The 11822-nt window shown below is 37.8% G+C and overlaps 8 protein-coding genes across 8 annotated transcripts; 3 read left to right on the forward strand and 5 right to left on the reverse strand.

The window, feature by feature from the left end:
• Window positions 1-565: 565 nt before the first annotated feature.
• On the reverse strand, window positions 566-1445 carry RPL14A (60S ribosomal protein eL14; the record flags this gene model as incomplete). Its single annotated transcript, XM_452128.1, has 2 exons — window positions 566-853; window positions 1317-1445. 2 exons carry the CDS (start codon window positions 1443-1445, stop codon window positions 566-568), a joined length of 417 nt encoding a protein of 138 aa, XP_452128.1.
• Window positions 1446-2862: 1417 nt separating this feature from the next.
• SFT1 (Sft1p) lies at window positions 2863-3293 on the forward strand (the record flags this gene model as incomplete). The annotated part of the gene is made up of 2 exons (XM_452129.1): window positions 2863-2898; window positions 3036-3293. 2 exons carry the CDS (start codon window positions 2863-2865, stop codon window positions 3291-3293), a joined length of 294 nt encoding a protein of 97 aa, XP_452129.1.
• Window positions 3294-3418: 125 nt separating this feature from the next.
• On the reverse strand, window positions 3419-4207 carry CAP1 (Cap1p; the record flags this gene model as incomplete). The annotated part of the gene is made up of 1 exon (XM_452130.1): window positions 3419-4207. One exon carries the CDS (start codon window positions 4205-4207, stop codon window positions 3419-3421), a length of 789 nt encoding a protein of 262 aa, XP_452130.1.
• Window positions 4208-4619: 412 nt separating this feature from the next.
• On the reverse strand, window positions 4620-6146 carry HSE1 (ESCRT-0 subunit protein HSE1; the record flags this gene model as incomplete). Its single annotated transcript, XM_452131.1, has 1 exon — window positions 4620-6146. The coding sequence occupies one exon, from the start codon at window positions 6144-6146 to the stop codon at window positions 4620-4622; it is 1527 nt and encodes a 508-aa protein (XP_452131.1).
• Window positions 6147-6799: 653 nt separating this feature from the next.
• KLLA0_B13497g (TLC domain-containing protein) lies at window positions 6800-8026 on the forward strand (the record flags this gene model as incomplete). Its single annotated transcript, XM_452132.1, has 1 exon — window positions 6800-8026. The coding sequence occupies one exon, from the start codon at window positions 6800-6802 to the stop codon at window positions 8024-8026; it is 1227 nt and encodes a 408-aa protein (XP_452132.1).
• Window positions 8027-8365: 339 nt separating this feature from the next.
• On the reverse strand, window positions 8366-9586 carry MRP4 (mitochondrial 37S ribosomal protein uS2m; the record flags this gene model as incomplete). Its single annotated transcript, XM_452133.1, has 1 exon — window positions 8366-9586. The coding sequence occupies one exon, from the start codon at window positions 9584-9586 to the stop codon at window positions 8366-8368; it is 1221 nt and encodes a 406-aa protein (XP_452133.1).
• A 377-nt stretch (window positions 9587-9963) lies between these two features.
• Window positions 9964-10479, forward strand: SHU1 (Shu1p; the record flags this gene model as incomplete). Its single annotated transcript, XM_452134.1, has 1 exon — window positions 9964-10479. One exon carries the CDS (start codon window positions 9964-9966, stop codon window positions 10477-10479), a length of 516 nt encoding a protein of 171 aa, XP_452134.1.
• A 93-nt stretch (window positions 10480-10572) lies between these two features.
• Window positions 10573-11289, reverse strand: MRT4 (mRNA turnover protein MRT4; the record flags this gene model as incomplete). The annotated part of the gene is made up of 1 exon (XM_452135.1): window positions 10573-11289. One exon carries the CDS (start codon window positions 11287-11289, stop codon window positions 10573-10575), a length of 717 nt encoding a protein of 238 aa, XP_452135.1.
• Window positions 11290-11822: the final 533 nt, after the last annotated feature.

An 11822-nucleotide genomic window follows, 5' to 3' on the forward strand; every position in this document is an offset into this window, starting at 1 on the left:
GTAGTTTCTCAAAAACTTTTATTCTGATGTCAATAAAAGGGCTGACAACGATGATGTACCCTGGTTCACCCTTTCCATCTGTTTGTTATTTGTTTATGTATTTATTTATTTATCAATTATTTTGTTTTATTTCGATGCTGATTTTTTTTTGTTTCTTTTCCTTGAGAATCAAGAAACGTTCAACGTATTAAGAAACTAAACAATATAGGTCTAAAAGCAACAGTTAGCAGTTTAGAAACCTTACATACAAGTAAATCCTGATTACCGTTAATTTCCGACATGTTAATGAAACAAAGGACCTCGATGATGTAACAGTGTAAACACGAGTAATTTAGATGTACATTATATTATTGTTATAATAATATATACTGATAAGAGTTGAAAACCCTCACTTTAAAATTATATGTATGTATAGTGAGGATAGTCATACGCCTCAAAAGACTTTAAGGAAATGAGGAGTGAGAAATGTTATTTCTATGAAGAAAAGAGATTTTTGAATTTGTAATTGTTGCTAATGAAAGGAATTGGCAAAGCTTCATAATAAACCGATTAAAGTTTAAAAAGTTTAAGCCTTGGCAACAGCCTTCTTAACAGCGTATCTCTTTTGCTTCTTCAAAACCAAAACTTGGAATCTTTCGAAGTCAGACAAAGCAGCACGTCTTTCTCTTTGAGCGATCTTCTTAGCCCAGGAAGAAGTAGCCCATTTTTCAGAGACACCAGCAGCAGCCCACTTCTTTGAAACAGTAGCAGACTTAGCACCTCTTGGAACAGCAAAGGTCAATGGAGTCAAAACGACTTGACCTAAGTTGATAGCTTGTCTTGGGACACCAGTGGTTGGACCATCAATCAAAGCCTGGAAGGAAATTAAAATTAGACAAGTTAATGTCATGGATATTTTGTTAGTAAAAATTGTTCGATACGAGTTTATGGATAGAAACAAAAAAATAACTAGGAAAAGGACTGTCATGTTCATACCAAGTACGAGAGCCATCGAGTATTAACGACACATTCCTAACCTTACCAGAAGGAGGGAAAACAAACGTAGTCTAAACCTCTCTCTCGATGTCTGTTCAGTACAATAGTTTTTCATTCATTTCTCAAAGTATACTTTCTTTAACTCGGGAAACAGTTTATCATGAATCATTCTTTCCTCTTCCTCATATTATTCTTCGGTTCGATCCTATACATCTATGCAACTTTCCCAAATAAAGCATAAGAATACCAGATCGCAGTGTGATCGATATCTGTTCTTATTTCAAATGGAAAGATGGTACTGTACAGGGAATCTCCGTTTCATTATAATCTGTAAAACATACTCTCTTTTGGTCAATGATTTCAACAATAGTGGCCAACTTGCCGGCGGATTGGCCTTGTTTAACCAAAACAACACGGCCAACTTCGACCAATCTCCAGTTAGAAGCTTTAACAACAGAATCAGTGGACATCTTTCACTTGGTTCTTCTTCCGTTCTGTAAATCAAGACCAAACCTAATCTAATATAACGTAATAGTAAGTATTAAACCGTTATTATAGTATACCTTCAAATAGTGTAACAGATAAAGTAGTCAAACAATTTTGTTAAACCTTGGTTCCAAACTCAAACTTCCAACGCAGCCCTGTGTGTCTGTGCGTGTCTATCCGGTGAAGCTGGAATTCGCTATTGTCAGAATCCAGGACGCAGAGTACCTTGGAGTGCTTATTGATGAAAAAGTTGCGTGGGTAACAATGTATGTGGGCTACGGGTTTAAAATACATACCTATTCCAATTTAGGTATTATATTACAGGACGAATTCATTTTCATCCTAACACAGGCGCAACAAAATATGTAATGGTTGGGTGTTTAAAGGACATTATTGAAATATAATGAGATGTACAGGTGTATAAAAGGGCAGTCCCACGAAAATTGTTATCAATGTCCGCATGCTGATTGAATTATATATAAAGAGAGCGTATGAGATGAGGTATGCTGTTTGTATTCACACGATTAAACGGTGGTATTGTTAGACAGTTAATATTAGGATTGTGTTTCAAGTATGAAGCTTGTTCGTCACTTTAATAATAATAGTAACAGCATGAGCAGTAGCCACTGCTATTACTATACCTAGTTTTAGTGATGATTGAGATTTAGCAGCAGGAAGTATGGATTTGAGAAGAATTCTTATCATAATGTTTCGTGGTTTTGGGGTTCGCTTCTTTTCTTTTGAATGATGTTTTATAATTTGCGATCGAGGGCAAGTCATCTCGGGACATGCCTAGTTCCATTATGGGAGTCTTGTGGTATGCGAATAACTTTCGGTCTGACTATTATAGAAAAGAATCCTTTCATTACAACACATTCATTATAACTAATTCTTCTCTTTCTTTCACCTCAGCAGAGGTGAGGAGATAATTATCGTGTACTTCTGCACCTAGTCATGTTCCAATTGTGATCATACTTATATATACCACATATTTCTCAGGTATGGAGGATAAAGCGAACCATAACTATCTTTACGAGATGAAAACAGTTGCCTAACGTTGATTTCATATGAAAATTATAAAACTAACAAACACCAAGATCTACTCTGATTTCGATAATTATGGTTTTCGCTTTGTACCGTTAACAGCGTCATGTATAGTATTTGTATTCACCGTAGCTTTCTTGTACCTTTCGCTATGCTTCGCTGACTGAAATGAAATATCATTTCTAACGTGTTTTGAAGATTCAATTCCCATTATTATGAGCGATAGAATTGAAACACTGTCTGTACCTTAAAAGGCAGGATCAAAGTGCACCTCAGAGTTTATATTATAGCGAAACGTTCACATTTAGCAACTAGAACGCGATATAGAGCCACTCTTGCATAAAGTGAACTCTCACCATGTCGGATTCCAAGTACTCACAGGTGGAAAATGATGTATGTTCTACCAAAAAGACGTTTGATGGCAGAATAGGCTTGAACCTACAGGCGCAGTATCCTTACCGACTGTACGGTATGCAAGTGCCACTTTAAGATCGAAATTTACTAACGTAACGCTCAAACATTTTCTTTAGAATAATCAAAGGTTAGACGAATTGGCCAATAAACTATCTACATTCAGAAATATCAACCAAGATATTGGAAATCAAGCCGCAAATGACAGCTCCCTTATCGACAATATACAGAACTCATTCGGTCAACTTTTCCTTAATGTCAAGAACTCATCTACAAGGCTCCAGAGATCTATGAATGCCGGTAATAATATATGGCGTATGGTGGGTGTATCATTATTGTGTTTCTTCATATTGTACACGATATATAAGGTATTTTAAGAACCTTTTGCTTACTGACCGCAAGTACTCTTCTTTATAGGAAGAAGTTTGAATAAGCAGAAGATATTCGTTGTATATACACATATGTATACATTCAGGTAATGTAATGTCATAGCATCATCCTTTCATGCACCTTGAGCAGCATCTCTTCCCAATCTGTAATTACCGATCCCTTGTCCCCAGTTGATCTTGGCTCTAGTCACGGGTAATCTTCTTCTCAATCCCTTGAACTGTGTTTCATTCATGTACTGGAACTTATTGATGAGATTCTTTTCAAACTCGTTCTCAAACTGCTTGATGCTTACTATTGGTGAATCCGTCTGTGCTGATTCCAAGGAAGCAGTTGATTTGAAACGAACGTTACCGTCTTCGAAGTAATGAGCATCGACGGAGACTTCGCCAGAGATCGTATCCCCATCGACATCATACACATATTCTGATAACCAGTAACCAGTCCAGAAATCACCTAAACTTTTCTTGTTACTGACAACGATTATGGCATATTGGTCGCTCTCTGGAATCTTAAACACGTTGAACACAGCTGTATCAGGGAAGAAGTTTGAAACGTATTTAGACAATTCATCGTAAAGGTCTGATTGTACCTGAGTGGCATCTTCACTGGTATATTCCTCAATATCACTAGCTTCGCGGGTAATATGGTCTACGGCAAATAAAACCTTGTTTACTGGATCGAAATATTTACTTCCAGATTTATTGTATTCAGACACAAGATATCTCTCTTCACCCTTAGCAGCTGGCACTCTGTGCTTCTCATTGAATTCTTGGATAATTGAAGCAATCTGTTGCTTGCTTTGACCATCGCTTAACACTTGTAGATTATCGTAAACCAAAGAGATTTCCTCTGGAGGGGAATCGAATACAATATCTCTCACAATCTTCTCAAATTCAGACATAATATGATTTTCACAGTGTGAATTGATGTTCACCACAATTTACCTTAAAATGACAGGTTAATTGTCTCTAAATCCACTTCTTCACTGGTAGATTTTTGCCTATAACTGTAGTAAATTTTAACTTAAGAGTTCTTTACGATATCGTTATTCGTCTCATTTATTTTTTGAAAGAAAAAGGGACCTTAAATTTGAAGGAACCTAGGCTATCCATGACTTGTACTAGGGAAGAGCTGCAGTTGATTAATGACATGGAAGGCGCGTAAGGCCATGTGTTTTGGCAATATATTGAGATTTAAATACTCTTACAACTAAATAAACATGCTCTCTTGACGTATGTGCAAAGAAATAAGCTTATCATAGGATAGTATTTTTATATAGAAGTGCAGATTAAGCATGAAACAGAACAGATCCACTACTGAGCATTACTGTTAGAGCTCATGTTATAATGTTGAGGCATTTGAGGTTGCTGCGGAGGTATAGACTGCATTGACATACCGGTGTACTGAGGATATGGTGCCAATGGCTGTGGGATATGGTTCGTACCAGTATAATTGGTGTTACCGACTGAGCTCGCATAATTTTGAGGTGAGTTTATTTGACTCAAGGGCTGCTGAGTTTGTTCAGACTGTTGAATTTGTTGAGTTTGTTGAGGTAATGGATATGAATATGGCGGATTTGGTATGCCATTCATTTGCGTTTGTGTATTTGTAGGACTTGTGTATTGAGCAGTTGGTGACATTGGACTTTGTGGGCCTGGAGTTGGTGCAGGTCCCGTCATAGGCGCGGGCGGAGGCGCAGAATAAGCATAAGCATTAGATGCTCGACTTAGCAACTGGTTGTATGTGATTTCAGCATTAGCCAAAATTTGACGTAATGATACGAGATCTTCTTTCTTCTGAGCGTACTTACCAAGCATCTTTGATATCTGTGGGCGAATTGGTGAAACTGATCCGTACAAATCATTTATCTCTTGGTCTTGCGTGATATCTGCGTTTCCAGCTTCTCTCAACTTATTCTGTAGCCTGTCAACATTGTCCTTTTGAGCGAAAACCTGTTCGTCCTTTGCTCTTTCTGCTGCCAATTCTTGTTGAGAAGGTTCTGTAACTGGAGTTACATAATTGAGCGGGAAGATTCCAACGCTCCCAGCAAGCGTTCCTCTCCACCAATCCCTGTACACCTGCTCAACCACACAAATCAGATCCCCTTTCTTGAAAGATAATTCATCCTGTTCTGTAGAATTGAAATCGTACATTGCCCTTACCTTACGTATAACAGTTGGCGCTTGTTGTTGTTGAGCTTCGGCATTCTGAGGGTACAGTTTCTGTTGTTGCTGCTGTTGCTGCTGCTGTTGCTGCTGCTGCTGCTGTTGAGGCTGTTGTACTTGTTGCCTGCTACCCGTCTTTTCAAATTCAAGTAAGGACAATCTTAGTGCCTCTGCGAGCTCTTTTTCCTCTTCAACCTCTCTATCTTTACTCATTTCTTTCTTCTTAGGTACTCGAGGCTCTGAGATCAACTCCGGATGTGATATCTTGATTTTGCTCTCTAGATCATGCATATACTTCAACGAAGGATCGTTCTTGAACGAATCTGCTAACTGATGAACGACTTTCAACACCTCTCTCTTCACCGCTACATGAACCTGAGAATCATCCACTATTTTGTATAAAATGCCAGTAAAATGCTTACTGCTAATTGCTTGCTGTAACCGGCTTCCACAGTTTTCAGCTAGTGCAACTACCAACGACAAGGTCCGAAGAATCATATTGGCATCTTGTTTCAATAACCGTTCTTCAATTATCTTCATAGCATATTGACCCCGGTCTTCCGCATCAACCTTTACCAAATCACAAACTTCAATGAGGTATCCCCAATTGTCAACCCTTAATCCGGGATCTGTAGCCCGTTCGATGGCCTTTTTAACCTTCGGATGCGAACTCATATTTTAAAAACTTAATAGGGTTCAATGAACTTTTATTCAGTCAAAATTCGTTATCTAACCCTTTTTCTCCCAATACCGCAAGATATAACTAAGCTGCAAAACAAATATCGTGATTTTGAAACCTATATGCTGCTATTCACTAGTGAATTAGTCTTCAGTACCCTTAAAAAACCTACCTTCTGATCGTATTCCAAGTATTCAGTTAATGATTCCCAAATAATGATTTATCTTTGAGAAATGTCAATATTGGTGATAATCCTTCACGTGATCAATTATCTCCCACTCTAGCCTTCTGAAAAATTTGGAAAAATGTAACGCATCATCTCATTGTTTATAATTAGGAAACCCAATTCAAGAACCACTTTTCTCGAGACTAAAGGATATTCACCAAGACAATCATTTATTAATTGGGCACGTATTTAGTGAAGAAAATAGCGGATTTGAATTTTTGAATAGCTTTCTCTAGCCAATTGTGGTGCTATTGATTTTATACTTTCGTTTTTACATTTCAGAGAAACAATCGTTTTATTGATAAGATATATATCATCTGAGGCTTAACGATTATTTACCAAGCTATAGCTGCAAGGTCTATTTTAGTATACCATTGAACTGACAAAAAAATCACAGAACATACCAAAAGAACAACGTCAAACATGCCTCCAAAGAATCAATCACCTGAACTGAGACGAAGACGTACCACTTCAATTGGTAGAATAAATTTAGGAGATACTTCTGTCCCAAGTTTGTCTACCATGTCTGTGACTGAAGAAAGTAAGCATGCTTCTGAGGCAAGACTGAAGCTGTTGTCTAGCTCCTCTGAAAAGGATATTGATGTCTTGAGAAAATTATGGTTGTCTTATAGAGAGCTCAGTTACCGTCATTCATGGTTGACGTCGCTATTGATTATCTCCGTTATTTACCTGTTCTACATTTGCTCGGGTAACAGGACTGCATCCAACCCATTGCATATGTTTGTTGCCATTTCTTATCAAATTGGCGACACCAATATGTATGGTAAGGGTCCAAAGGATCTATGTTTCGTCTTTTTCTACATGATCTTCTTTACCTTTTTACGTGAATTCATCATGCAAGTCATCTTACGTCCATTGTCTATCAAAATGGGTAGCACCAGGGAAAATAAAATCAGAAGAATGATGGAACAGATGTATTCGATCTTCTACTATAGTATCTCTGGACCATTCGGTCTTTACATCATGTACCATACTGACCTTTGGTTGTTTAGAACAGATACGATGTACAAGACCTATCCAGATTTCAACAACGAATATCTGTACAAGATATTCTATTTGGGTCAAGCAGCATTCTGGACCCAACAATCTTGTGTGCTCACTTTGCAACTGGAAAAACCAAGGAAGGACTTCCAAGAACTAATTTTCCATCATATTGTCACATTGGCTTTGATCTGGTTATCTTACGTGTTCCATTTTACTAAGATGGGTCTTTCTGTTTATGTCACTATGGATGTTTCGGATTTCTTTTTATCCTTGTCTAAGACTTTTAACTACTTGGACTCTTCTTTAACTCCGCCCTTCTTCCTTTTCTTTATTGTTTCCTGGGTTTACTTGCGTCATTACATCAATTTAAAGATTCTCTGGTCCTTGTTAACTGAATTCACGACTGTCGGTAACTACACGTTAAATTTTGCAACACAACAATACAAGTGTTGGATCTCTCAACCTATTATTTTCGTCCTTTTGTTCGCGCTACATTTGTTGAACCTATTCTGGTTATTCTTTATCGCCAGAATTTTGTATCGTCTAGTGGTACACGGTATCCAGAAGGATGAAAGAAGTGACAGTGAATCAGAGAGCGAAAATGAACCAGAAAAGGAGTCTGCTGTAGATGAAAAGAAACAATAAACTTCATCCCAAATTTAACGCGCAATGTTTCAATCACATGAGCATCTTCTTCAGTAAACCAAGTACATAAAGATCAATGAGGCTTTCACACAGTAAGTTTTGATATTTCAGTGTGCGAGACCGCCAATATATATGTGAAGAAAGAAAACTTTTATTTAAAGTATATACCCTTCAATCCTGTAAGGTTATCTTGTTATTATTACAGAAATGAGAGGGAAATATAGTTCCGTTTGTTGTAGTAATTGCTGTTATTATATACAAGTTTACTTTTTTCCTGAATGGTCTATTTATTAACATGTCTTTCATGTCTCATTGTATTCTAATGCGGTAAGAAGGTCTCTAAACTGATGCACGATTCAAACGAGTTTGTACACCTCTTTCACCAGCCTTAGCTAAGATGCTGGTTAATAAACTTACAGAACGTAGAGAATCATCATTAGCTGGAATAGGATATGTCACCAACGATGGTTCAGAATCGGTATCGATAATACCAATTGTTGGGACTCTTGCCTTCATTGCCTCTTTCAAAGCGTTTCTATTTTCAGTAGGGTTCAAAACAACTAATAAATCTGGTTTAATAATGCTCATAGATTCGTTAAGAGTCAATTCTCTACCGGTTGGGTTACCGAAATAATCCACTTCGTGTCTTTCCCAACTACTTGAAATTTCAGTAGGATTGGTCAAAGTACCTGGTACCCACTTAGATGCCACATAATAACCGTTTACTCTTTCAGCTGCCTTAATTAAAGTTCTCTTTTGACCCTCTCTGGTCCCAAGGAAAAGAATCAAACCACCATTTTCAGCAACACCTTCTACGACCTGTGCAGCTCTCTTCAAATGCGAAAGTGTTTGATTCAAATCAATGATATGAATGCCCTTGTATTCACCGTAAATATATGGTTGTGTAGAAGCTCTCCATAGAGCAGTGGATTGGCCCAAATGTACACCAGCGGCCATTAGCTTTTCAATGGATACTTGCTGTAAAGATGGCGGGTTGAAAACGTCCTTGTGTGGGAAATACACGTCTTGTATATTAGCACCTAATTTGGATGTATGAGCGGCATGTTTTAATTGACGTACATATAATTCTTGTTCCGAATAAGGCTTTTCTTTACTGGTGTGCGACAAATATGGGAACTCTCTAGTATGTAATGGTTGGGACAAAACTTTTGAACTAAAGTCGAACTTGTTGGTATCCTCTGGTAGATCTAAAACTTTGTTATATTTCGAGTACTTCCTCAAAAATGCAGTCAATTTCTCATCCAATTGTTGTTCTTTCTCAGTCAATGGCGACTTCAACTTGGTTTCCAGATCTCCTAACTCTTCTATTGGTGTGTTCATTGCCTGATGTAAAAGCTGAGATATACTCCCGTTAAATTCCGATTGACGAGCCGCTGCTACATCCACAGATTGTAATTCTTCACCATTCTCGCCTTTTATAGCATTGGACTCATCGCTGGAACTAGCCTTTGATGAAGAACTTTGCAGTCTCACTGCACCTGATCTTAAGGCAAATGGCGCCCTCCCCACCAAATTTTTGGTGCAGTATCTAACAGACATTCCGGACAAATGATACAGTTCTCACTATAAGGTGAAGGTAACACTCAAAATGTCGACTAAATCACTTCCTTTACCTTTTACCTTCTTCAAATCATCGTAATTTAATATACCAAACGCTACGATAACCAACTGTCCAATTCACCAATTCAATAAAATTTTCCAGATCATTGTATACGAGTTGATACTTTGATATATTCTCAGTAATTAAATATCACGTGTTTTATGTGGTCTAAGTATCAACATTTCAAACCGTCAAGGCTATTACGCATCTGAAACAATTAATGTACCGGCTTACAAGCGTGAAATTAATTTATTAGGATAAGGTATTTCCTAGTAGGATAGCATTGGTTAAGATTATTTTTCATCCTTATAAACCGATGGAAGATGTACTGCGTGATGTATTGGACCGTAACAAGAAAGTTCTAGTTATAGCAGTTGGCGTTAAGGCTCGAAGTTTCTTCGAGCAAGATCTACGGGAAAACAAGACGCATTTCTTTAACAGTATTGATGATATAGTCAGGGGACGATCCAACGTGCGGATTCTGTTCCTTGATAAATTACAGTATTTATATATGTACTTGACATATGTCGAGATTGAGCTCCAGAATAAAGGAAACACATCGATGTGCTATGAAGAAATTATCATCTACGGTTTAGAGTCCCTGTTAATGACGAAAGAACAATTGGAATCAGAAGAGACACAGAAAACTCTTGATCTGTCAATCTCCCAGCTGCGACATTGTAACCTCATCCTTCATGGATCGCTTCGACTGGAAAATCAGTACGCTGTGCGTATCAGAATGGTGTCAGCGACAGATCTGGGAATGATGTCTCAAGGTTGGAAGAATCTGACCGAATATTGGCAGTACGTGTATTCGATAAAGGATTCCTAGAGAAGAGATTAATGTACAAAGGAGAAATATATAGGTTATGATTATATATATATATTTATAGTTTATCACTGCAATGCTTTCTTATTTTTGGATTTATTTCGAATCCATGTTGATATTGATCTGTTCCACACTAGAAGTTTCGTTATCGTAGTATGCGGCAACCTTCACCCTGAATTCAGCAGCTGCTATACCAAATTGTTTCAAGATCAATGCTTGAGTAACATCTAGAGTTTTGCCCTTTTCACAGACCAAGTATGGAGATTCGATGGTAATCTTACCATTCTTAATTTTGGTTGGAATCTTGAACTTGTTTCTTAGAGTTGGTTCCAGAGAATGTATCATAGGCACATCTTCTTCTTCTGGGATTTGACCACCACGAGAGTATACAATACCGGCTGGAATGGTAAAAGACAATGGAGCCTTTGATTTTGGTCTGGAGAAATCAGCTCTCACATATGCCTTGAAGTAATCTTCCACTACATCGACAGGTTCGTTGGTAAATAATAGACCAGTAACACCAGAACAGTGCTTACATAGTTTGGCCAAGTTCTCCTTGTACTCTTCCTCTGGCTTTTCACCTAACGCTTTCACCAACACCTTCCTCTTACCCATGATTAACTTGGATCCAACCCAAGAACTTCTAATCTCTTGCAAAACTGGAGTTCTCACATCTTCCAAATGTAAAACCCAAGCGTATCTGAAAGAATCCAAGGCTTCTCTAACTTCATCGAATATCCTTTCCTTGTTCTCTCTACCCTTCTTATCGGTTTGGGCCAATGTAACCAACTTTGAACGCTTAGATCTTGGCATCGTATCTGGGTTGGTATATGTAGTAGCTTGATGATAAAGAGTAACGAAAAGTAAACAATTATCAGAACACTATTCAATTACAGAAGAGAGATAAATAAAGAGGAATACAACTGATAGAATATAGCGATTAGTACTGTTGATCAGTTTAAACTATGAAAGGTCCATCGAGTAGATGCGATGAGATGAGCTTTCTCAAACTGAAAAATTTGCGCCTTTCTTTTTCTTTCTAGTTGTGAGTCACGTGATTTGATTTTTCCAAACGGAAAGTAACGACCTCTGACACAAAGTGAATCGGTAAGACATATACCGGCTCTTTTGCAATGCTCTAGGGCCATTCTCATAAGCTCGGTTAGAGAGGTTTATTCTAAGGAACTGCAAAACCAAACTCCGGTATGAATTCCCTTGACTGATTTCTGAGTCTCTCACTCATTGCCAATGAGACAATAGATCTCAATTCAACACAAATATCAAGACTAGAAAGGCACAGATAGGGCATGATCGTGTATCGGGCAAGTAGATATAGTGGTAATGAT

This window comes from Kluyveromyces lactis (assembly GCF_000002515.2).
Source record: "Kluyveromyces lactis strain NRRL Y-1140 chromosome B complete sequence".
Lineage (NCBI taxonomy): Eukaryota > Fungi > Ascomycota > Saccharomycetes > Saccharomycetales > Saccharomycetaceae > Kluyveromyces > Kluyveromyces lactis.